Source organism: Lontra canadensis, unplaced genomic scaffold (assembly GCF_010015895.1).
Source record: "Lontra canadensis isolate GAN:19392208 unplaced genomic scaffold, GSC_riverotter_1.0 scaffold192, whole genome shotgun sequence".
Lineage (NCBI taxonomy): Eukaryota > Metazoa > Chordata > Mammalia > Carnivora > Mustelidae > Lontra > Lontra canadensis.
Window position 1 is genome coordinate 484204 of NW_022631186.1, and position 26058 is coordinate 510261.

The window sequence follows — 26058 nt, forward strand, 5'->3', positions numbered from 1 at the left end:
TCACCCAGGTTATCAGAATGTGACAACCTACTTATGAAATAAGGACATCTTAGTGGCTTAAGCAACACGTATAAGAGGGTGGAGATAGGGATGGAAAACAAAAGCTACATGAGCACACGTGCACAACTAGACAAGTTTTTGTATTTGTAGAGGTCAAGCAAGAGGGTAGGCAGAGCAATGGTGAAAATACAAGTAACAGCAAAGATGCACCTACTTAAAATGTCATTTACATAAGTCTTTCTAAGATTCTTGTATTGGAATATACCTTAATCTTTATTTTACCACTTGAAGATTAAGCCATTAAACTATACAACATAAAATGAGGGTTATATACCATAAACCAGTATCTGCTCAAACTCACAGTGAGGAAATAAAAAAAATCAAGGTTGCATGAGAATTCCACTTGATTCTAAAACTCAAGTCTATTTGACACTGGTTGGAGGAAACAACCATTATCAGATTCCCTTTTTAAAGAAAAACCCGAGAGATGATCAAGCACAAATGATCACTTCATGCATTTTATTGATAGTCTATATTTTAAATCTGCAGTATGACATCTTACATAGGGAAAAAGCTTCTTCCTAAAAGATAACTATTAATAATCAAACCAGCTTTAATATGACTGACCTTTCAAGGTCTTGTTTTGCATTAAACAATTTAATGTTTAGCAGGTATAAAGCACTGTACAAAAAAAAAAAGGAAACTGGGTACATTCTCAAAATTTAATACAGGGCTTCCCAACCAGGAGTCTTCTGGGTAGATATTGGAGAAGGGTGTTATGTTCAGATTTAAATTGAAAGAAAATGAGAAACCAGATAAAGCAAGCCGACCAAATTCACTTCACTTTGTGCTCCTTTCTGCTTTTTTGAAAGTCTCTCCCAGAGGTCAGGAAGCCCTGGTATAACAATCACTTTAGTCTTTACAGAACATACATTTATGTGCTTCATGTTCAAAGACATAAAGGCAGCTTTTGTTACTACCCCCCCTCCAAACCCCTTCAGGTTCTTTTGGCTTCAGAAAACTTTCTAAGACTGCTGCCCAGTTCTTTATATATGAATCCAAGTAAACATCTATACCAAAGCAGCTCTTCCTGGGAGAAGATAAAACAGGCACAGATACACAACCAGGCCAACTGCGTACCTACTCAATTTGATACCTGATCACATGGCCCTATATCTTTAAAAGCAGCACCAGGGACAAATGGAGCTAACAAGAGGTAAAAATCCAAACATCAGACAGTAAAAACACATACAAATCAATCAGATAAAAGAATGTTAACAGAGGCGCACTAAATAGAGTTAAGGCTGGGCAGCTGGTTCAACCATACCTTGGTATTGGAATAAATCTGCAAGATCAGGAACTGAGAGGAACCCTGAAATAACGAGGCACAGTGGTATGGTAGGGTTCACTTTCATTTCATATATTTAAAGTTATCATTCAACCCAGGTGACTATAAAGCAGCCTGTGGGTCTTTAGTAAACAAATCCTAATCAAAACCTAGTTATCTCACTGTAATTGTATTTGAGAGTGTTTGTTTCCTTCAAATTCGAATGAAAACACCTATAGAGACATGAAAATAATCCTAAAACTGATACAAACTGTAATCCCTTGGAAGTTTGAACACTTCAATAACAGCTCTATTCTGTGCTGTATTTTAAATACAAAGTGGAGTTATTAAATCAAATGAGATCACTCAGCTGCTGGGACTATTATAGTATTTTAGAAATGTTCCAGTTAAGAACTCAAATTCAAAATGCTAAAACTTTTAAAGGGCAAGTACTCAACTCATAGCTGTTTCTTAGTTGCTTACTAAAAATCCAATTTCAAAATAAATGAAATACTTGTTCCTCAGACCCTGCACTTTTAACTTTCCAAATGAAGCATATTATTTTTGTTGATTTACATTTTTGAATGTTTTCCAAAAGCATGTAATTTACTATTTAACTCCATGAATTACAACACGGCTATTGAGTATTAAACATATTTTAGAATTACTATTCTTAAGGGTAAAAAAAATGCCTGACACCTTCCTATGTGCCTTATCAATCTCTTGCATCACTAAGGTACAGAATACTTTAGAAAGTAGCAATCAGCACAGTCTTACAAGAAAAGAATAAAAGTGCCCTGCAAATGTGGCTTCTATGTACTTAAGATTGGTAATACATCTGATAGGGAAGCCAGTAAGGTAAAACTTTAAAAACCCAAGGCAAATCACTAATAATTTGTGTTCACAAAAGAACAAAGGAGAATAAAAGGGTTGCAGGGGAATACCCTCCATTTTTAAAAGAAAAGTATCAATAACCACCACAAGGTGCCACTGTATTCTAGCAAGCAGTAAAAATGGCCTTTTAAGAGGCATTTTCCAACATTCACCTCCCTATCACATGGGTATTTTGGGAACCGACAATGTCATGACTGACGCTTGACCCATTTCAAGTCATGGACATTTGGGAAGCAGGTGGTTAAATTAAAAAGAAACGTATTAAGTGAAAACCCTTCATAAATACAATCTGAGACACTGACATGAGGAGAACACTTGGCACAGAAAGGACATGTTTTCCCAAGGGGGGTAAAAATTACTTGAGGTAACACTTACAGCTAAGCAGTTTCCTAATCTTAAAGTCTGGATAAACTCAACAGTCATGTTTTTAGAGATCATATGTGTGTGTGTGTGTGTGTACGCGTGCCTGTGCGCACAAGTAGACATACACACATCACCACACATATAAAATCCCAGCACTAAACTTTGTTAACTGTACAACTGATAATTTCCTACACTTTCAACACTAATGTGATCTCTCAATCCCCACCTCATTAACCATTAACACCACTGAGGTATAACTAATGTGTTCTTTTTAGGGCAAATATTCCAAATGAACAACATGGCTCATCTTCTAGTGTTGCTATAAAGTCTGCACACTTTAAACCTTACTTGCTCAATTAAGTTTTAAGTATTAATAAATCTCAACCTTGTCAGCTGCTTGGAGTTAAACGGACATAACACCTCAAATGCTTCATACCAGTAAGTGAATTTTTTAAAAAATATCTGAAATACTCAAGGAACTCAGTTTTTAGTATTTTTCCCTATGCTTTGAACAATGTAATTTCCCAACATTGTTTTTTCTTGTTCCTATTAACTGCATGAAGTTCAAACTAGGTCTTCAAGACAGAACCTTCCTGTAATAAAGAAAAAGTGCAAAGATACAAAATGAAATGTAAAGTCTTTTGCAAGAAAATGCTGCCTCAAGAGAATAGGTGTTTTGGATGCTGGTGGGGAAAAAAAAAACTCTTGCTCTCCACTGTACACCTGACACCTATGAATGACCTTGTCTTCAATGTCCACAACACTAATAAATACAGTCATGGACCTCGTACAAAATAAAAATTAAGTAGCAAATTCCACTAAAATATTTGTATCCATTCTACACAATCCAATGGGAATCAGTGAGTGCTATTGAAAAAGGTGTCCACATGCACATGTCCAGTATGTGCATTCTACTGAAGGCTAAAAACTTAAAATCCTATTTCCAGTGTTTATGAATAGCTTCAATATCTACATTCATAACCAGCATTCTGCATGAATTACCTCTTACTTTAATACTTCACAAATGAGTAATACATCTTGGGAGGTTAGGGAGGTACCTGTTGTCAATAACTTTCTTTTATGCTTAGAATGTGCTGCAGTTGTTTCTCAACTATTTAAAATGAACACCCTTATAATGGGACGTTTTATACCAAGAGGAAAATGGGTTTTTAGCCTATCAGGACTACCCTGCAGATCTGAAAAATCGTAGATTACACCCTTAGGAAAGGAGACAAGGAGGCTCACAAATATAAAGGAATCCTGACTTTTACATGGACAATTTTTTTAAAAAGATAAAATGTATTACATAAGCGCCATAAACAGTGAAATCTGGTTATATTAAAAAAAATAAGTGAAGCTTTGTTTGGACATTATTTACTTGCAAGAGCAGTACATATCCTTAGTAAACAACTACCATATTTACAAGTTAATCTCCTTGATACTTAGGTAGGAGTGAAAGCCAGAGGAAAACATGAAAGAATGAGCTTCGAAATAACCTTTACAGCTAAGTTGATAACAGTTAAGGTAGCCAGATAATTCCTGAAGCAGACCTGTTTATTTTGTACAGTATCTGACTATACATGGTTAGTTTTCACTTTAAAGATCAAGGATGTGTGCAATTCCTCTTTTGGCCCACTATCTTCTCCCAGATAAATAAGTCCTCCACATTCAGACTAAATCCTAACCCCAACTGGCCTCAAAAGAGAAATTCAGCATGAGTACACTGGGGTTCTTCACGAACCTAATCTCATTAACTAAGGAAACAACACAAAACGCATGTCCCATAGACTGTGAGTCAGCAGCCTCATCTTCAAACATGGGCAGCACAATTAAAATGTGAATCTCAAATGACCCAACATGATTCATTTTCAACAAAGGATGAACATCCCTTAATTCTTCAATTGGCCTTTAAATGTAAGATGTTAGCTCTGTGTTAAGAGTAATGAAGTATTAACAAGTGTGCACTGGTACCTTAAATGACAAATCTCGAAAAGAACGCAAATTTGACACTTTCCTATTAGTACACACATCTGTACCAACTTCAATTCTTATGCTAAAAGTGGTTTATAGTCTCTTTCCTCCACCTTCCCTTTTTCCTTTTCTGAGGAGCAGACTTGTGAAAACATCGATGTAACTTGTGCTAGGTGGTAGTGGTTTGTTTTTTGTTTTTAACCAAAACTACCAAATTTGTTAATCTACTTCATCAGCTCAAGCAGAATACTGTGTCGAGGACCTCACCATATGAAACCAGTTCCCGTCTGTATGATTACTGTCTTCATAAAAATTTAAAATTCTTCAGAGCAGTTTTCTTTACTCCTCCCATCTTTCATTTCCTGCCTAAATCCAAGTTAAAATACCAAGTTTCTATTGGTAATGCAGCTCAATTCTGCACACTGTCCTTTCTTTTGCATGTCACAGTAGCTGTTCACATACATTAAATACTAGATATGTTCTGCTCTTGACATCTACACACTTAAAAAAGCAGCTTTGTACTTTGTTTGGGGTGTGTGTGTGTGTGTGTGTGTGTGTATGTGTGTATGTGTGTTTACTATCTTGGCTCACAAAAAGCAGTTTTTTTTTTCATTTCTAAGCATGGTACTTTACAATTTTTAATGCATTAATACAACAGTGCATTGGAAAAGTACTGAGCCTCTACAAAATAGCTTTACATTTTTAAACAAATGAATGTGATTTTTCACTTACACAAGCATAGGCTTTTTAATATTTCCACAAGATAAATATCTCAATTAAACTATAAGCTCACTCTACAGTGTGCCACAGTGATGGGCTTAGGAGACAGTTTTACACTTAGAAGATCCTAACCTTAGTGTTATTTACACTGACGTCCAATATCACCTCATCTGAAAGGTGAACAAATGATATTCAGCATTTAGCTGAATTTGTGCCAACTAATAACTGGGAATGGTATAGCTTTAAGCAATCACTTATGAAACATGTACTGTAACTTAGTCTAAACTGGCAGTTTCCTTTGCCCCTCTCCTATGGTGTGGGAAATGTTAAAGATCAATGTGAATGAAATGGATAAAGAGCCATTGCTAAGGCAGATCTTTAAAGATAACAAAGGAGAAACTGATAAGCATATATGACAAATCATCAGTAATATCAATTACTGGTACTGAAATCAGATTTTTATGTCCTAAAACATTGCTTTTTAAATATTTCCTTTTATTCTGGAACAGAAACTGGAAAAAGGACAATGATTCACTCAGAAAGCAATGACTCAATTCAGGTTGCTACTTTACATTTAAGCACCACTCAAAAAGTGGGCAGAAAGCAAGTGATTCCTGTTTGCCCATCACTATACCAGCTACATAGCTGAGAGTTCAGAACTTAATTACACAACGCTTTCTCTGTTACCAGAAGCTAACACTGCTCTGCGACAAATAGGACAGGTAGAATTCTCAGACAACCAGCGATCGATGCAGTGGACATGGTACTCATGGGAACAAGGTAGTTTACGAAGTTTGTTGCCTTCTGTGTATTCTGTAATGCAAACACTACAGGTTTTTAATGCATCGTTTTCACCAAAACTTCTCATTGCCAAGTTGTCAATCTGTTCTTTGGTGAGTCCTCTAGGTTGGTCATCATCATCCTCATTTAAGAGGAAAAACTGAGCCAGACTAAGGAAGGGCAAAGAGCCACTTTCATCAAATGTTACCGGGGCCCTGTGTCGACCCTCTCGTCTGGCACCTGATGAGCCTGATGATGAGCTTCCTTCATTACTGCCTTCAAACACCTCTGAGCTAGTCTCTGAACTTTCACCACTGGAACTGGAACTAGGACTGGAACTGGAACTAGAACTGGAACTGGAACTAGAACTTGAACTGGAACTGGAACTGGAACCAGAACTGCTACTACCACTAGAACCCCCTCTTCCATTCCGTGACTCTGCCCTTTCCACATTTCGACTTGAGACTGAGCCACTGGGCTCGGAATCGCTATCACTGTACATAAAGTAGCTTAATTCACCAAAACCTGTCATTATCTGCCTTAACATGGTCTGAATTGCAACAGATGTGGTCTCACTTAAACCAGTATTTAAGATTCTACGAATTGGAATTCTGATGGTACTGACATAGGTTCTCACACCTGCCCGTTCGGAACGTGAAAATGTACGCCTAAAACCTCCTCGTTCACTTTCATAAGTGACAGTATTGTTTGGCGTCTGAGACCTTGACCGAGTTCTGCTAGCTATGCTATCTCTCTGACGGTATTCTCCAGGACGAACTCTTCTTACTTGCAGATCAAGGACTATGGTTGGAGGTCTCTGTCCTGATCCTGCAGATTCACCACTGCTGGTTGTGTCTGAAGAACCTGCTCCTTGTGAGGCATTTCTTGTTCCAGAAGCTGCAAAAAGACCTCTACTTAGCAAATCAGGTCCACTTATTTGCTGTCTCAATGTCACATGGTGTCGGGTTCTAGAACTTCCCTCAGTCTCATTTACCAAAGGATGCTCAAAAGTCTGAGATGAGATACTATGATGAGATCTCCGTGGAATTTCACTCATTGGATGCAGAGGTGACCTACTTCTTTCAGCTCTCGCTCGGGTTCTCCGATGGTCTGGGCTCCTGCTTCTTGCCCTTCTCTGACCTCTGGTAGGTGCGACTTCTCCCGTTAATGCCTCAGTTGAATTTCGTTCTGATCTAGATGGCCTTGCAGATGTTGATTCAGATCGTGGATTTTCCACTTGCCTTTGGCTGCTGTTGTCTGTATTTTCTCCACCAGAACGTCTTGCAGATGGCTCATTTTCATTCTCTGGATTTTGGCTCCCATTATTACGGTTAACGTTGATCTCTAAACTGAATCTGAAATCACCACTGTTTGGATTAGTCCGGCTCACTGCTCTCCAAGATTGGTTTCCTCTTTGACCACTTCTTGTTGTATTTCCAGTTTGTCTGACGGAGTTAAGCCAGTCTATTATAGAGTCACCATTGGACACATCATCTGAAGAGTCTCCACCTATTTTTAAAACAGGGAGGGGAGAGGGAGAAAAAGGAACTACTAAAATTAGGACAATCATGTAACAGTGCTCTGAAACTGTGTTAAAAAACAGCAAAGATTCTGAACAGACCTCACATTTAAAGATTTTTGTGAACTACACTACACAGATTTGCAAGTAAAGGCAGGAATGTTTCAATTCCATTTTGAAAAAGCAAGCTAATCCTAGAGAAATTCAGAGAAAGTTTTTTTAAAAGGTATTCTGGAGGAAGTCTATTTTCAGAACTTTATCATATACAGAGCCTAGGAGACCACCGTGGGCTGTCTGAAGACATTTTTCAGTCCACTGTCAAAACATTAACCAAACAAGGTAAACATTAGTTAGGGTACAGGGCTAGTATTTTTGTTCAAGTCACGTTTTTTTTGCATTTTTGTTAGTCTACAACATTTCCTCTAGGATCTTGACTTAAGTGCCTTTGATAATACAGGACCTTTAAAATACAAGACTGACTACTGCAGCCACTGCAAAAATATAAACAGGGTCTACTGGTTCCAAAGAATTTCAGGAAATCTTCGTATTACCAAGATTTTAAATTAACATGAAATTCGAGACCAGATAAAAAATGAATAGTTTGAACCTAGCATGGTGCATATAAGGGCATGCTCCAGAACCAAAAACTGTTATTATAGCCTCTATGTCAGTCAAATTCCCTACAATCCTACTTAAAATTAAAAGCAGGGTTTCTCAACAGTGGCGCTATTTCCATTTTGAGCCAGATAATTCTCTGTTGTAGGGGCTGTGCTGCTGTGAATTTTAGGATGTTAGGATGTTTGGCAGGATCCCTGACCTCCACGCACCAGATGCTCGTAGCAAACCCTGAGCTGTGGCAATAGCCAAAAATGTCTCCAGACATTGCCAGCGTCTCCTGGGCAGGGGTGGGGTGGGCATATAACCCACTGAGAGCCACCAGGTTAGAGAATACAGCATTTCTTTCCGCTGGTGGAGAATGCACATGCTTATAAGGAAGAAGTAATTTGGTAGGTGGGAGGAAATTTCAGCAGAGGTGCAAAATCAAGAAAATAACCAGCACATTTAAATAGGCCATTTCTCACTATGTCTCAATTAAATACAAACCCAAAGGTGAAGCAGAAAAAAAAACATGTTGACATTCTCACCAAATACCAAGAAAATGCCAGTTCCCTTTTTGTTAACATTTCCTTAGTACTAAATTAATCCGTGCTGTTTCTGGATAATCTTCAGCTGACCTTTCCTGGAGTTCCTTATCTGTTCCATCCTCTACCCACCCCCCAAGGCAAAATATACCTCTGTTTTCATCTGAGTTTTGTGGTGGTGGGCCCTCTTTAATTTGTTGTAGTCTTCTCAGCAACTCTTCCTCAGTACTTTCACCTGAAAATAGTTTAGAAATGTGTGCCAAATTACAAATAAAAACGGAGATGAAAACCAAAAAGAGTAGGAACGTGGGTAAAATTTACTTCTTTGGGGGCATGACATGGCAATTTATTCAAGTTTCTTTCCAGTTCACTTAATGCTTTTGCATGCGATTTCTCATTCTTTCAAACTGAAACTCTGGGAGGTAGATATCATCTGCATTTTAAAACAAGGAAACTGAGACTAAGTGAGAGACTGCTGTATTAATAAATGGCAGGGCCAGAATACCGACTCAGGCATTCTGATTCACGTCTGGTATTGTTGGCTAAAAACGCACTCCCTCTTCTAAAAGTCATGCTAACACCTTACCTTTCAAAATTTAAACAATAACGCAAAGGTCAGAATTAAACAGAAATGAGGAGCACCAGAGATGATGAATTTTAATTAGGATCAAATGGGACCTAACTGGGCAAAAGAGAATAACCAAACACAAAGTTCTGAACTGACAAATTTACCCAAGGACAGCTTTGGAGGACTACAACTGGAACATAATCTGGGAATCAGAGATGACCCCCCCCCCCAAAAAAAAAAGCTTGTCCTAGGAATCAACATTCTCATTAGCTCTTCCACATTTAAATTTATCTCTAGTAAATTAAATGAAGCTAGTGAAAACAAAAATATTGTTCAGTTCCACTTTTTCAGTCAGCTCACTATAAATTCACAATGTAAATCATAACTAAAAGATGTCATATAGGATAATTCCAAATAGGAGTGAACAGAATGAGGCAATAAGTACAGCAATAAATGTCATTCTGCATCCCCTGTATTAAAATGACACTTCATAAAGGCTGAAGAGACAGATTTTTAAAACAAGTTGAAAAAAAAAAGACCAGCAATTTACATATATAAATCTTTACACATCGCATACCTGGGGTGCCTAGCAAATTGTTATCCCTCATAAGTCTATAATCTTCTTCACTCAGGTTATTTACAAATTGATAGAAAGCTTCTTCCCGATCCAATCGGTCCATCTGACTTCTGCGCTGTGCTGCAGACTGATCACCACTTCCTTTATCGTTAGAATCTGAGCTTTCCATCTTGATGAACAAGTGGAAAATAATCTAAAAGGAGAAAGGAGATGAATCTTGAAAACAAAAGTTAGCATGTGTTCTGTAGAACACTTTTAATTATGTGAAAATCCAGAATGCAGGTCAAGATGTGAATTTTAAGACCTCATATGAATAAAATTTCATAGAAGAAAAACTCCTGAAAAAGCCCTGTTATGTTAGGAAAAAAGGAGGTCAGGAATTAGCAAGCTATGGACCATGGGCCAAAATCAGCCCTGGTGCCTATATTTTCCTTGAGATCTAAGAGTGATTTTTTTACACTTTTAAAGATCGCTTTTTGTGTTTTTTTTTACAAACGGGAGATGATGTTTTGTGATGTCTAAAAAGTACATGAAATTCAAATTTCAGTGTTCACCAAATTTTATTACGATACAGTCATACAGCTTCACTTACATATTGTCTGTGACTGCTGTTCTGCCTCAACGGCAGAGCCAAGTAGATGTGAGAGACCGAATGTGGCCCTCCCGCTGCTTTGCACTGGTGAAGATCTGTGCCTTCTAAGCTGCAGTGATGCAACCTGACAGCATTTCAAGGGCCGTGCACATCACCATTCTGTGACATTTTAAGAAATCACCAACGCGTTCTCATTTCAAATGAAGTGAAAGTGCACTTCAAACGTCACCCTCAAAGGCACAGGAGGGCATGGGTCATTTTGTTGTGAGAGGAACAGACTGAATTCACTATGCAAGGGCACTACTTAACTGTGCTAAAAGAAAATACACGTTCATACTATCAGACCAAGCATTCATCACCATGTTCCCAACTCACAGCTAGAGCTGTAGTCTGAAAAACCGGAACATCTGAAACTAAATATCTCATCACCAAATATTTTCTCACAAGAATAAAAAACAAGGCTTCAACCACAGTAAGCCTCCAAGTGACTTATTTGTTAGCTAAGCAAAAAAAGCTGTATTATTGATGGTGAATTAAACAAACTGTACTTGATTTCAGAAGCTAGAGAAATGTGTCCAAAGATGTTTAAGATTATTAGCTTTTTGGGGAGTAGAGTTGCTCAAAATTCAAGGATACTCAGATGTCATAATCAACTGAAAAATGAGACAGCAAATGATTGAGTGGTTTTTCTTGGGCCTTGATGAGTCGACAAATGTAACTGATACTATTCAGTTGTTTATTCAAGGAGTCAAGTGTTTATTACTCGAGTAGTTTGAAGTAACCACAGAGGTAGCCTCTACAAATAGTCTGCTTGGAGCAACTACAGGTAATGTTTTAACAAAGTTGAGAAAACACTAAGCACAGTTTGAAGTGGAATCTGCTAAGATGCATTACAACTGAAACGGTGGTACATGTATGTGTAGAGCAGAAAAGACAAGTTGGACAAATTTCGGAAGCCTGTGAAAATGTAAAGTGCTTCGAGTCTATGGGTATTCCTTATATTATGCATCAGCAGGTAGCCTGTAGAAACTATTTGAATCTATTATATTGCTGAACCAGCAGTGTTAATGGTGAACTTCATTCGTGTGAACTTTACCATCACCAGCTCTCTGAATTTTTTGTCAGAAAAAGAAGCTGAATATCCTAACTTGCCCCACTACTTGTTAACAGTGCTGACATGCAAAACTCACTAAAATGATTTCAGCAACAACTGACACTGGAATCATGATGTCAAACAAGATGCTTCATGCACTTCTTATGCTATCAAAGAAATGAGAGCTCTGTTCCCATACAAATTTGTAGCAGATTTATTTTCTAAGCACGAATTACAGTTCCAGAAGGACTTTTTTGGGCCTCATTGCAAGTACAAAGAACACTTCCTTATTTCAAAATCCATTTAACCGGGGGCGCCTGGGTGGCTCAGTGGGTTAAGCCTCTGCCTTCAGCTTGGGTTCATGATCTCAGGGTCCTGGGATCGAATCCCACATCGGGCTCTCTGCTCAGCAGGGAGCCTGCTTCCTCCTCTCTCTGTCTGCCTCTCTGCCTACTTGTGATCTCTGTCTGTCAAATAAATAAATAAAATTAAAAAAAAAATCCATTTAACCGTCCATCTGAGGAGCTTCCACCTAACCTTCAACTGAAAGTGACAGACAACTCTGCTGTGTAATGATATGCTAAAAGGTAAGTATCAAATGAATTCTATAAATGCCTTCTCTAAGGGATAAATATACTTCATTAATTTATGCTTGTGGATTGATTAGACAGCAATATAGGCATACTGTGTTTTGTTGCACTTCACAGATACTGTGTTTTTTAACAAATTGAAAGGTTTGTGACAACCTGGCATGGAGCAAGTCTGTTGGTGCTATTTCTTTAGCAGCATTAGCTCTATCTCTAGCTCCTATCTCTGCCTCCCATTTTGGTTAATTCTTGCAGTATTTCCAACTTTTCATCATTATTATATTTGTTATGGTGATCTGTGATCAGTAATCTTTAATGTTGGAATTGTTTTGGGGTACAATGCACCATACCAATACAGGACAGCAAAGTTAACAGATAAATGTGTGTGTTTTGACTACACCATCAACCACCTGTTCCCCCGATTCTCCCCATTTTCTTGGGCTTCCCTATTCCCTGAGACACAATATTGAAATTAGGCCAATTAATAAGCCTACAATGGCCTTTAAGTGTACAAATGAAAAGTCACACAGCTCTCACTTTAAAACAAAACCTAGAAATGATCAAGCTTAGTGAGGAAGCCATGTTAAAAGCCATGATAAGCCATAAGCTAGGCCTCTTGTGCCAAACAGGCAAATTGTGGATGCAAAGGAAAAGTTCTTGAAGAAAATGAAAATTAAAATTCACTCTAGTGAATAGATGAATGGTAAGAAAGTTCAACAGCCTTTTTGCTGACACGGAGAAGTTTTAGTCATCTGGACAAAAGATTGAGCCAGCTCCAACATTCCCTTAAGCCAAAGCCTAATCCAGAGCAAGCCCTAACTCTCCTCAACTCTATGAAGGCTGAGAGACAAGGAGGCTGCACAAGAAAAGTCTGAAGGTTGGTTCATGAGGTTTAAGGAAAGAAGCCATCTCCATAACAAAGAAGTGCAAGGTGAAAGGGCAAGTGCTGATACAGAAGATGCAGCCAACATCGAGGCAAGAAACTCTACCAGCAAAGATTACCGCTCACTGAAAGCTCAGGAGATGGTTAGCACTTTTTAGCAATAAAGCATTTTTAAATTAAGCTATGCATTGTTTTTTAGGCATAATGCTACTGCACACTTAACAGACTACAGTACAGCGTAAACGTAACTTTTACATGCTCTCGGAAACCAAAAAATTCATTTGACTTTTGTTGTAATATTTGCTTGATTATGTTACTCTGGAACTGAACCTGCAGTATCTCCAAGGTTTTCTTGTACCTGTATGTGTGAAGACATTATAAAAAATGAAATATGGAAAATCTCACTTCAAGTCAGTAACACTAGATGAATGAATATCTGCCAATCATTTTAATGAGTAATACATTTAACCCTAATTACGCAAAATGTTATCCCTCCAAAAAGAATGCCATTCTTCGTGTTATTAGACCTGTACTACAAAAACACTAATCCATTATTATTACTATTACCTTTCGAGTTTAATCAAGAAAAACTTTTGTAGAAATTTGGGCTTCTCTCCCTATCTAAATAACTATGTAATATGCTCAATTTTGCTTTTTAATCAGCAAAGCAAAAGAACAAATCACTACCTGGCTTTTCTATTACTCTCAATTAACCACTCCAGTGATAAACAGTGGTAGTAAGCAATCTAAAATAAGACTCCAAACAAAAACTTTCATCCTCTAATTCTTTTCCTTCCAACCCCAGACTGACCTTAAGTTCACACTGGAAAAAATAAAAGTTAAGTCCATGAACATACGAAAATCTGATTTGTGAAAGAGGTAATCTATATTGATATTAAGATTTAATCCCACACACAACACATAAAGTATCTGGATATTCCTAATTCAACTAAAGGGAAAAATAAAAACAAACCCTCTTTCAGATAGTGAAAAAACAAAAGACAAAGAAGCTTCTCTAACTGTCTGGTTTTTTATAACCTGAAACTTTAAGAAAATTGGAAATCAACAGCTTGAAGTTATATAGGCCAGGAAATGAAAACAAACAAAGGAAGCCAAACTTTCCATATGTAGCTAGGGAATACAATTTGGTATTGGGAACAGTAAGCAGCTAACTTAAAACACAGAAAAGCTCAAAGGAAAAAGAAACTACAGCCATAATTTTGCATACCAAATAAAAGCACCAGTAACATTTGCTAATATTCTGAAGCACTTAGTATCATGAAAGTTAACAACATGAAAGGACAATGTCCACTTGTGAATGATCAGTAAATAGTTCTAAAAATAAATCATAATAATTTTTTTGAGAGAGAGCAAGCATGTGTTGGGGGGAAAGGGAGAGAGGGAGAGAAAGAATCTTAAGCAGGCTCCATCTCATGATCCTGAGTCCATGACCTGAGCCAAAATCAAGAGCCGGACACTTAACCAACTGAGCCACCCAGGTGCCCTAAAAATAATTTATAAAAAAGTACAACTCCATAGGGTTGAAAGGCTTTCAAAACATAAATCTTCAAAGAAGACAAAAATGCCTGTTAAGTGCTGACATTTGAAGGACATGAGCCAAAGATAACAGAAAACATACATACTAAGTACTGTTTTAAGAATGGCACAAAGTCTTAAGAACAGTGTCAAGGAGGTTAAAGCCCATGTGGAACAGAAACTTGCAAAAATATGGGAGATTTTAAAAATGGCTTTGAAAAATATAATAATAAAAGGAAAGAAAGAAACCTGAAATCAGAAAGGGGTCTTGTATTGAGTGTGGGGGGATGGAAATGGTATACTAACAGAAGATGAAAAGTAGAGGCACTCAATTTCAGTTTTGTTTCCATTTTATTTAATGAGGAGAAATCACCTTTCAACTGGAAAGAGAGGAAAAACAAACTTCTCAAAGAGAGAATCAAGACCCCAAACTGCAAAACTTCTAATGATAACCTCTGAGAAATCAGAGTACAGGAGCGATGCTAAAAATACTAGATTTTAGAAATGATCAAATGTTCAAATAAAGCGTAGTCTATAAACTGTAGCACAGCAAAATCTGACAATAAACCTAGGGAAGTTCTGCAACAGACTATCAGATATACTGCAAACATGCAGAAGAAAATGTATTCATCAGAAGTGGGGTTCACTGCCAAATTAATCTCATCTGCTTGACAGAGGGACGGTTCTCAACCTTGGCTTACACATTAGAGTCACCTGGAAAACCTCTGGGGTTGGCCAGACGGCAGTATTTTTTAAAAGTTCCACAGGTGGGGCACCTGGGTGGCTCAGTGGGTTAAAGCCTCTGCCTTCAGCTCAGGTCATGATCCCAGGGTCCTGGGATCAAGCCCCACATCGGGCTCTCTGCTCAGCAGGGAGCCTGCTTCCCTCCCTCTCTGCCTACTTGTGGTCTCTGTTAAATAAATAAAATAAAATCTTAAAAAAAAATGACACCTTAAAAAAAAATTCCACCGGTAATTCTGTTGTTGGGCAATTAGGGTTGAGAACCTCTTTGACAGGGACGTGTGACGATAACACTGCTGACTAGTCTGGCCTGATTTCTGTAGAGTGTGAGGAGATTATATATCCTTAAATGTCACAGAGAAATGGAGGCTAGATCAGCGTTTCTCTAACTTCAGCATACAAACGAATCAACTGGAAATCTTGTTAAAATGCAGATTCTGATTCAGTATATTTGAGATGGGGCCTGAGAACCTGCATTTTAAATAATCCTCCAAGGGTTGCTGGTCCTAGAATCACAGCTGAGTAGCAGAGTCTGAAGACGATACAGTTTAACAGATTCACAGCTGTCAAATACCACCCTCAAAGATTATAGAGCAATGTTAACCTGCGAAAAGCCCTGTCTTTAGCATTTAAAAGAGAGCCATGTCAGACATGCTAACCAAATCTCAGCAATTTAAAGCTGGGTGTTAGTAATGAAGATGTATGCATATGACAAATAATATTCTGAATTCTCAGTGGATTGTGAGGATGAGCTGAAATCAACAAAAAGATGGTAAATACGCTATCCCGAACACTTTATGAAGAATTATCAGGCTGAAATAACCCATTTTAAGCGTACAGAGTAAGGGGAAAACCTACTCATGTGACAAAGGCAGTTCACATGAAGAAGACCTGAAGGTTTTTAGTTAACAAAAAGCTCAATAAAAAGCCTGTTTGACCTGGCTAAGGAACCTAACAAAGACCCATACTGCTTTCACAGACCACAGTGTTCAAATAAAAATAGTAACAGACCCACTGCAACCTGTTGTTCAGATCTAGAGTGACCAAGATGATAAGCCAGGTAACACCATAAAGGAAATGCTGAATTACCTGGAGATGTCTAGCCTGAAGACAAGCCAAAAAATGGGCACAATTATGAATGTCAAATATTTAGAGTAATAACATGAAAGAAAGCAGAACCACAGAATCAAACTAGGGCCACTAGTTGAAGAACTATGGAAGCAGATAATTCTTCTAATCCTATGGGTTAACAATTAAACTGTCCAAAACTGGAGATGCCACCAGCCTCCTGAAGCAAGCAAACTACCCATTCCCTGGAAATATTCAAGCACAGGCTGGATTATTAAGAGGAGATTCCTTATTAGGTAGGAGTTTGAACCAAAAGACCCTTTGGACTAAAATGTCATTAAGGACGGGAAAGTCTTGGTTTTCTACTCTGAGCCTAGGATCCTATTTAAGCTATGTATTCCAGCACCACAATTTTGCTGTAACACTTTGACAAGACCAATCCACTTAAGTTGTTCCATCCCCACCCTCCAACACACTTGGTCATTTACTACCTTCACACTTCTACAAACCCTGTTCCCTCAGCCCCTTCTTAGTCTCTCCCCATTTCACTCACCCTTTAAGTTTCAATGAAATATTATCTCCCAAGAAGCTATTACTAGCTCAGATGGCAACTTTTTCATCCACCTCTTCACACAGGGTTTGTGCCACTAAGAGTGGCGCTTTGTGCCTTACGTGGTCTTTTTTATTTTTGAAATAATATGTATCCATAACTAAAGTATCATTTTGACATGTTATCAATATAAAAAAACTCAAGAGGTTTTATTTTCTTTTTTTAAAACACTGAATCTTTGAAATGTGTATTTTATATTCACGGCACATCTCAAGTTGGATACTAAATTTTCAATGGTTAAAGTAAAATGTAGTCCTATCAAAACAACAAAGTTGTATTTAATGAGAAAATATACACTGCTTCAGTTTTCATTTAACTTAGTTAAAATTAAAGAAAATCAAAAGTTCAGTTCCACAGTTATATCAGCGACATCTCTACCTTACAGTTTTGAAAACAACTAAAAGGTAGAGAAATCACACACATGGAAAGAATTTCAATGTGTTCCCAATATACTGTTCACAATCTATAAACCCACAACTTCTACATCCTCTTTAAGTTTTTAAAAAATAAAATAATGTTGAATACTCTACAAATACACATGGAATAGATGATTCTTTCCTATGCTCACCAATCTTCAAGACTCATTCCTGACCTTTTAGAATTTCTATCATTTCCTACATGTTAAATAGAGATTAAAAAAAACACTATACCTCTATTCAAAACCCTACTGACACTGTGATTTTAGGAACCACTGAATCCTAAATAGCTCTTGCCTGGTGAGCTTAGAGGTTAGTTGATTCCATGCAAGAAGAATTTCTATCTTCGTTTAATTTTATCTTCCAATTCAACATTTTTAACAATGAGACACACTCACAAAGTAACACATGATTGTCCAAATTACTATTACTTACACAATCACATCCTGCTACCCTTTCCCCCCTCTCATACTTACATACCAGAGAAAATCAAGGGCAAGAATTTCCCCACATGACATTCCTGCAACATACTTATTTCAAAACTGTGAACAGACCAGCAAGGCTTCATTAAACAGAACACACAATATTTCGCTAAGGTATAGGTTTCCATTAAAAAAGCAGTTTGGTTTTTTTGTGGTTGATTAGGGGACAGGGAGAGAAAAATTTGATTTGCTCCCCTATATGTGCTTCCTTTCTGCCTTACTCTGCATTTCCCCTAGGCTGGGAATGGGGGTCAAGAGATTTCAGCACTGACAAGTGCTCTACCTCTACCCTTTGGGGACACTTAAGGGGTGAGTTATGGCTGTAACACGTGCAGAGTTCCCCGGGACTAGAAGTAATTACGTTTTGGAAGGAAAACCAGAATGTTAAACAATGCTTTCAAATGCCTTGTAAAATAATTTTACACACAGACAACCCCCTATCCCCACCCCTGAACTTGGTCTTATTATCTAAGTGGCACAAAATGAAAAAAATACAGCAAATCTAAATCACAAGTTCAGCCCCTGGTAGATGTAATATCACACTGGTGAGTGAAAATGAACATTTTAATGGCTAAAGCATGCCAAAGATGCCAGGACACCATAGTTCAAATGATCAAATACAGAACTTTCTCCATTCTGGTGTCAAACTTTAATAAAGAATTATGTTACCAAAATGTGTCTCTAGAGTCTACTCTATGGTGGACACTGTAATACATTTCCAGTTTAACTAGTAAAAGGAAAGAAGGACTCCCACACTCCTGAGCTCCTTCTATCATCATAAAAGAGAGAATCTTAAATCTACTTAGTTATCTTACTCTCAGGTATAATAGTCATGTGTGTAAGTCAGAAATTCTGGATTACATGTATGATTAGCATCAGCCACTTTTAAACTTAAATATGCCTATGAAAAGCTTACCAATAAAACAATTTAAGAGAATATGTAATTGTTAAATCACTTAGGTCTTTCCCTAGTTATAAACAATACCCATTACCATATATTCATACAGTACTTCCACTTATATTCCATTTAATCCTCACAACAATCCTGTGAAGTAGGAACATCACCTCAATTTTGCACCTAACAGATATATAGGAAGAAAAACTGATTTACCAAAGGCCATGTGGCTAGTAAGCGGAAAGAGCCAGTAATTAAATCCAGGTCTCCTAATTCCAAATCCAGTCAACTTTTCACATATGAACAACTGCCTCCCCATAATATTCCAAAACTATAGACTTTAAAACACATCCCTTCAAGCCCAATAGGCATGTCTAAAGTAATCAACCTCACTATGAGATTTTTATACCATGTTCACTCTGGGTATGAAAACTTCTAAAACAACAAAGCACCTTTTTAAGCAGTATGAACCAAGCAGGACTTATTTTAAAGTAAGTCAAGTTTTAGTATTTGTGTTTTAAAAACAAAAAATAGCATACTTTACTAACCTTATTTCTTTCAGAGTACTGTGTGCCAATATATCCAAATCCATTCCTGGAAACGAGCAGCCAAATTAGAAATTTTGCCAGTCATTTCCAAAACTACTCGTTTGGCCAATGAATGTGTGACTGTGTCAGGTAAATTCAACTCTAGTAGGACAAGCCAGCAAGAAAACCAAGCCTGGGGTTTATTCTGTAATCAGGGAATTTAAGACAGATTTTATTCACCTTGATTAAAGCACTGTTAGTGATCCCCATTTCTTCTACAGTCATTACCATATATTAGTGTAAGTTATGCAGCTTACTATGTTTCTGACCACTATTATAAGTATTCCATTAACTCTCTTCAACCATGTACTCCAAATTTTAAAAAATGTAAATTTTGTTATATTAGGGTGAAAAGGGTTCTGGGATCAAGCCCTGCATTGGGTTCCTTGGTCAGTGGGGAGTCTGCTTTTCCCTCTGCCTGCTGCTCTCCCACTTGTGCTCTATCTTTGACAAATAAATAAATTATTAAAAAAACAAAACAAAACAAAACATGGTCCAGTACTAATGGGTCAGGAGACATGGTGCTAAGTACACACATACTGTACTCAACAGACATACTGCATACTGCATCACAGTACCCAATGAAGACGACTGAAGGCACCAAAATATACTGTTAAAAGACTTTATAAAAATAAATTATGAAATTTATTTTTTATGAAATGTTTGTGTCAATATCTATTTAATAATAAGCCCCATCTATTAAGTCTGGAATAAATAATCTCTTCTTAAAAACAAAAAGGTATAGTGGGAGGGAGGAATCAAGGTAACCTAATATCAACTAACTACCAAAGCAGCTTGAGCATTTTTATCTTTTGTGTTCATACAAGCTCCAAAACTCAATAATGTTCTAACTCAGAACAGGCCAATTAAAAAAATGATAGTATCTAAATAAAAATGTTTCATACGGAAAAAGAACAAGTATCATTCTGCTTGCAACAGAGCTTCATGAAGAACCTCAGAGAATACATGAAAACTAATGACATGCAATCCTTGTCACTAAAGCTCAATAATACCACTGCCAAAATGAAAAATACCTCATGCAGTTTTTAAAAAAGTCAAATCACAAAGAACCACTGAATTTGAGGTCAGAATATAAAGTACCAATGTGTATGTAGTCACCAAAAAGTGTTGAGAATTCTTCACATGCAAAACGTTTAATTAAAATTTTATTAGCATTTGTAACAAATAAAAAATGATTAATAACCAAACAGCTTTTCTTATCCTATCAGTAAAAGGATAAAAGTAAAAAGGGTGGAATTTAGTTCTGTGAAAAGGAAAATATAGAGGAGGTACTGGGTTCTAGTCTTGGCTGTAACATTAACCAGCTACGTTAATTTGGTCAATTCACTTAACCTCGTGTGCCTCAGGATCATCATCAATATTAAGAGCACTGGAATAAAACCATCCATAAGGTACCATCCAGTTCTATGAATCTGGACTATGAATAAAATATAACCCAGGTCACATTACGGTAATAAGTCAAAAATAAAACTAAAGAAACAACATGAATAACTAGGATGTAAGCTTAAAAAGCTGCGCTTTTCTCACCACCATTTCACTTACGCACTTCTATCTCCCTTTTGTGACTATCTTACATTTTTCAAAACAAATATAAAGCATCCCTCTCTAAAAAACATGACAGGGTTGACGTTTATTTCACTGCCTTTACCTACTGCATGATACCTGTCACCACCCACACAATTTGTTGATTATTTCCAATATTGGCCTGTCAGAGGATGCTACCAAGACCTCTACTACTGTTGATACTATCACAGCAATACAAAATTATAAAACATTATCTGCATGGCAGTGTTACTTTAGCCTCATTTATATTCTTCTACCACTACCACTTGAAAAGAACAGCAAGAAAAAAAAAAGGATTCAGAAATGTCCCTCATGTGTCTAATCTCTTGGCAGGAAGTCTACTGACTTGCAGCTCACAAACAGTTCTATTACAATTCTCAGAAACAGTTAAATCGAAAGATTATTAATACAAATGTCAACAAATCAGAGTACAGAGATCAAACCAAATGGTGCCAGTTCACAGGGACAAGTTAGTTAAAAAAGGAAATCATTGTGATGACATTTCTATTCACGCAAATACTTTAGACAGTAAATTTAATCTTCGAATACCCGTTTCATGTTCTTTTTATTATTGAGCTACATTACTAAATTAGATCTTGGTCTTATCCACACAAACTTGACTGTGCCTTCTCATTATTCCCAAGAAGTCAAAAAATGACTCAAAAACCCAAAATGTTCATGTGTTTATGAAGAAAGTTATTAATGTAAGTCACTGATTACTGGCAATTTTGGTAAGGTAGTATCTTAATTTAAGAACATGAGCTTTCCATCAAATATTAACTTTTTAGTAAGTGAAGCAAATTTTTAAAATTAAAATCCCCTGACCAAAAAAGAAAATACTATCTACACAAATGACTTATGTTATTTGAGGAAAACAATTTTGTGTTACAGAACCAAACATGCTGACAACTGTGCTTCCTGAACCAGTATTCCTACAGAAATGACGACAAAAATGACCATATGTCCCCAGTTTGTCCAGAAGAGTAGCAATCTACACCTGTTGTCCCACAGTAATTAATATGGCCCTCTTTCACTCTCAAAAGCATTCCAGCATGGATAAATTAATATGGTCACCTTAGATGTAATTGACACTAATAGGAACTTTGGTCAATAAAAAAATGAAAATTATAATTAAGAGTTAACTTCTTTTTCCCTACAGTTAAGTGGAGAGTAAGAGGAAAGAGACCATTTTTCATTCTAAAGAAAGTTTAAAACATTGAATACAAAAATCTCGTCCCCGCTGCAAAGTATCTTTTTCATCACCATGCAAACCTCTAGAAGAGCACCTCAATCTGTAGTCATGAAATTACTGCACAAGGTCTACAAATCTATATACACACCACAAACTGTCTATAAATATTTGTCTCACACATATGTAGGTACTATTAGGACTGATGAAATTAAAGTCCTGGGTCAGAAAATCTACAACAAAAAGATCAACTATGTATTTCAGAAACAAAATCACAAGTTCACAAGCATATGCCTGAACTATTCAAAACTGCCAAGATTTTCATATTTTAAAAAATTTCAATTGATGACTGGAAAAAGAACTGTTTGATTATCTGGGAAATTTCCATATTCAAGGGTGGCAAAAAACATCAAAGGAAAAAACAGACACAGAATACTTTCTTAAGCTGGTTATCAAAACTTCAAGGGATTATATAAATTGGTATTTTTTTAAATTGATGGGCCATAAGGTTTTGGAAATCTCTGTGTTATACAGAGATGATAAGGAAGTAGACTTACAAAGAAAACAAAACATGTCCTAGGCAGTGGCCCAAAATTCTAGCACCTTGCTGGTCTGGATTTGAGAAAGGACTTTTCACTTTCTAATTTGTTAACCACTCTATGGTAAATCAAGACCGAAGAGGCTGGTGAGTGATTTGCTCTATTTTGCAATCTACTAGGGCTATGCAGAAAGTAATATACACAATTTAATTCCATAGATACAGATGTCCCATTTGACCTACTGTATTATCTAAGTCCCTACAACATGTTCACTAACCTCAACGAATATATCCAACCAGCCTAACATTTCTAGATATCACTTCATTAAGCTATTTCTTAAAACCATGTGTGCTTTTAAATTAAGTGTGTCAAATAATATCACAAGCAGTAATAGCTGAAACAGAAGCCATGACATAAAAAAGGGAAGAGTGTAATTGCTAAAAAAAAAAGTCTCTCCTGCATCATAAACCAGATTCTAAGTGGGAACAAAAGTTTTTGATACGACATAACCTGTAGATTTTTTTACTGCAACCTTTATTTTCTTTCCATCTCCAATCTAATTAGAGAGCAATTAAGTCTAGAGGCATAAAAGTTTAGTGACTTCAGCATCAGAGACATCTGGGTTAAAATGGGGGCTCTACCACTTATTAGCTATTTAATTGAGGACAAATTGCTTAACCTCTTTTGAGTCTCAGTTAACTCTGTAAAATAGTTAATATCCTCATGAGGCTCTGCTGTGAGGATTACAAAGTCATGCAAGTGAAGCACAGGACACAGCACATAAGCATTCAATACAAGTTAGCTTTGAATTTAGGCTAACTAACTCCATCACAGTTTGCTTGGGGCAGTCTAGGTTTGCACCTGTTGTCCAGGCATAACTATTAATAATGTTCCTTTTGCTCTTAAAAGCATCCTGGCTAAGGCAATAAATCATGTGGTTACCATAACAATGATGACGATGAAAAGAGTTAATATCAGAGTATTTTTTATCAATTATGACTTTCTGGATCTTGAAGGAAATAAATGAACACCAAACAAAATAATGTAAGATTATATTCCTGTAAGATGTTCTACTGATATTCATTTAGTTATTCAATGAACATTTAAATGCTATCTATTTAGACCTATCCCACCCCAACAATGACTTAAGGCAGCAAATTTCCATTTTGTTCTTTCTGTTCTATACACGTACTGGTAAACTTCATATATTATTTTAGAAAGGGAAAATTCACAGATAAAACACTAGTGGAGTTCCAGCTATTCAGACACACTACCCTTTGAATCCCAATAAAAAATACCCACTCTTATTATGAAGAATGCCCAACACCAACAAACATGTATCAAATAAACCCATCCAATTACAGGGCCTGCAAAACAGAATAAATATTTTTAAACATGCATTCTACACAAAAATCATCAGGAGACGCAACAAAAAATAAATTACCTGACTGTTATGACATAGTATTGTAATACAATAAACTGGATTTTAGTTTTCTTCACTCTCTGCTCTAGAAAAAAAAAGAATCCATTATTCTTCCTCTTTCATAAGATACACATTTTCTATGAAATAGACACATCCTAAAAAACATCCTATATATTTTAAGTTACACACCCCATAACCCAACCTAATTTAATATTACTATTAGGATATTTGGGGAGATGGAAGTCAGAGGAAACCAGGAATCTTGTGTAAGATGTAAGATTTCCTTTAAAGGCTGAAAGCCAATCTACCTTTTAATATAAGCTTGCTTAAAATAGGCCTTTCCTTATCAGACCAGTAATATTTTCAGATTCTGATAGTTACTTTCAAGGACTTATCTGGCACATTACAGTAGCCTATGGCAGGAGCTAAAGTATGAGAAGATCACTAGGACATTAGGTCTAAAGAATGAAATATTTTTCAGTTTAACAGTCTCCTAAAACCATAGTTTAAAAATTATTTGGATTGGTTTTCCTGGGTACTTTATTTTTATAATCTAGAAAGCTGATTTTGGGGGGGCAATAATTGTGCCTGCCTGGTCTCAAGTTATCCAGGATGGACATAATGTACCTAATAGGACGATATGAGTAATTGTGTCTTTAATTTCGAAGAATCAAATAAGTGATTCTAGTAGTAGAAACGACTAGTAGTACATTTGTTTCTTCCTCCCTTCAATCATCTAAAGCGACTGCAGTTAATTCTGATTCAGGAAATGCGAGCTCTTTATTTGCACCAAAAAATTATTGTGGGACCTTGCAAATGGTGGATGACAACCTGATATAAATGCTTCCTCTTGCCCCCAAACGAAAATAATGACCTAAATAACAGGACCGCTAGGCCTCAGATTCCCGGACTAACCTGTGGAATAAGTATGGGGAAACTGTCTAAGGAAGGAACGTGGCTGTCTCCTCCATCTTGAAATTAATCAGCATAAGGCAAAAAAGGGACTGAGTATTCAGGAAGCAGAAGCCCAACCGGTTAATACTAGTTACTAAAGCTATGGCGTACGTGGCAGGTACCGCCCGCAGAAGCCGAGACCCTTAGGCTTTTCTTTTTTGGGGGGGTGGGAGGGGTTGGGTTGTTGCCGGATTAAACGGAAATTAAGTTGAAAATCATTTGGCCCAATTCCCACCCTTACCCAGGGAAAAACAACAAACACGCAATGGCTTTCCCCTGCCTTTTCGGGGGATCCTTGCAGTGATATCTGGCAAAGGATACGCCAGGGTTACTCGAGTAAGGGAGTAAACCACAGTTGCCCCAGATCCTCAGGGAAGATGTCATCGTGGCCCCAGGGGGCGCCTAATTTATAGTGCCCAGCAGAAGGGCTCAAAATGGGGTTTTGCAAATCCTGGGAAATCTAAAGGCCCAAGAGTTCCCAGCATCTGACTTAGAGCAACCTGATTTTTTCCCCTTTTCCCAAACCCAAGCCCGCCATATAAAAGGGGGATGGGGAAGCGAGGGAAGCCTCCAGAGAACCCAAGAGAAAAACCTGAGACGATCAAAGATTCTCACGCCTGAGGCCAACACTCAAAAATCGCCTCCCCCAAATTCTTAAGGCTGTGGAGCGCCCCGGCTTTAGCTCGCACCGCCACGGAGAGGAAGTACTACCCACCTCCTTCCCCTTCTTCAAGAGACTGTGACTATACACCCAACTAAAATGGCAGCGGGGACTACGCCACGGAGCCCCCCGCAGCAATCAGCGCCTGGGGTCCGGAGGCGGTACTGAGCGTCCGCCACGACACGACATTCAGGCCATTTTGAGAGAACGCGGCAGCCGCGGCGCCGCTGTCTTCCCCTCGCTCTCCATCCATTTCTCAAGAGGATTTCCCAAGGCTTCACTTACTCGGTTTTGGGTGTCGGGTCCGACTCTGTCGGTTCGGCCGCCGCCGCCGAGGCTCCTGCGCGCCTCCCCTGC

At 37.5% G+C, this 26058-nt stretch overlaps 1 protein-coding gene across 4 annotated transcripts; it reads right to left on the reverse strand.

Moving 5' to 3' along the window:
• Positions 1-5128: 5128 nt before the first annotated feature.
• RLIM (ring finger protein, LIM domain interacting) lies at positions 5129-26058 on the reverse strand. Of its 4 annotated transcripts, none has more exons than XM_032847733.1 (5): positions 25987-26042; positions 24108-24171; positions 9862-10054; positions 8868-8951; positions 5129-7564 (listed from the first exon to the last, which is right to left on the reverse strand). In XM_032847733.1, exons 3-5 carry the CDS (start codon positions 10028-10030, stop codon positions 5940-5942), a joined length of 1878 nt encoding a protein of 625 aa, XP_032703624.1. In that variant the 5' UTR covers positions 10031-10054; positions 24108-24171; positions 25987-26042; the 3' UTR covers positions 5129-5939. The 4 variants fall into 4 exon arrangements, with proteins under 4 accessions (XP_032703624.1, XP_032703625.1, XP_032703627.1 ...); XM_032847734.1 differs by lacking the exon at positions 25987-26042 and adding an exon at positions 25002-25138; XM_032847736.1 differs by lacking the exon at positions 24108-24171 and having other exon boundaries at positions 25987-26058.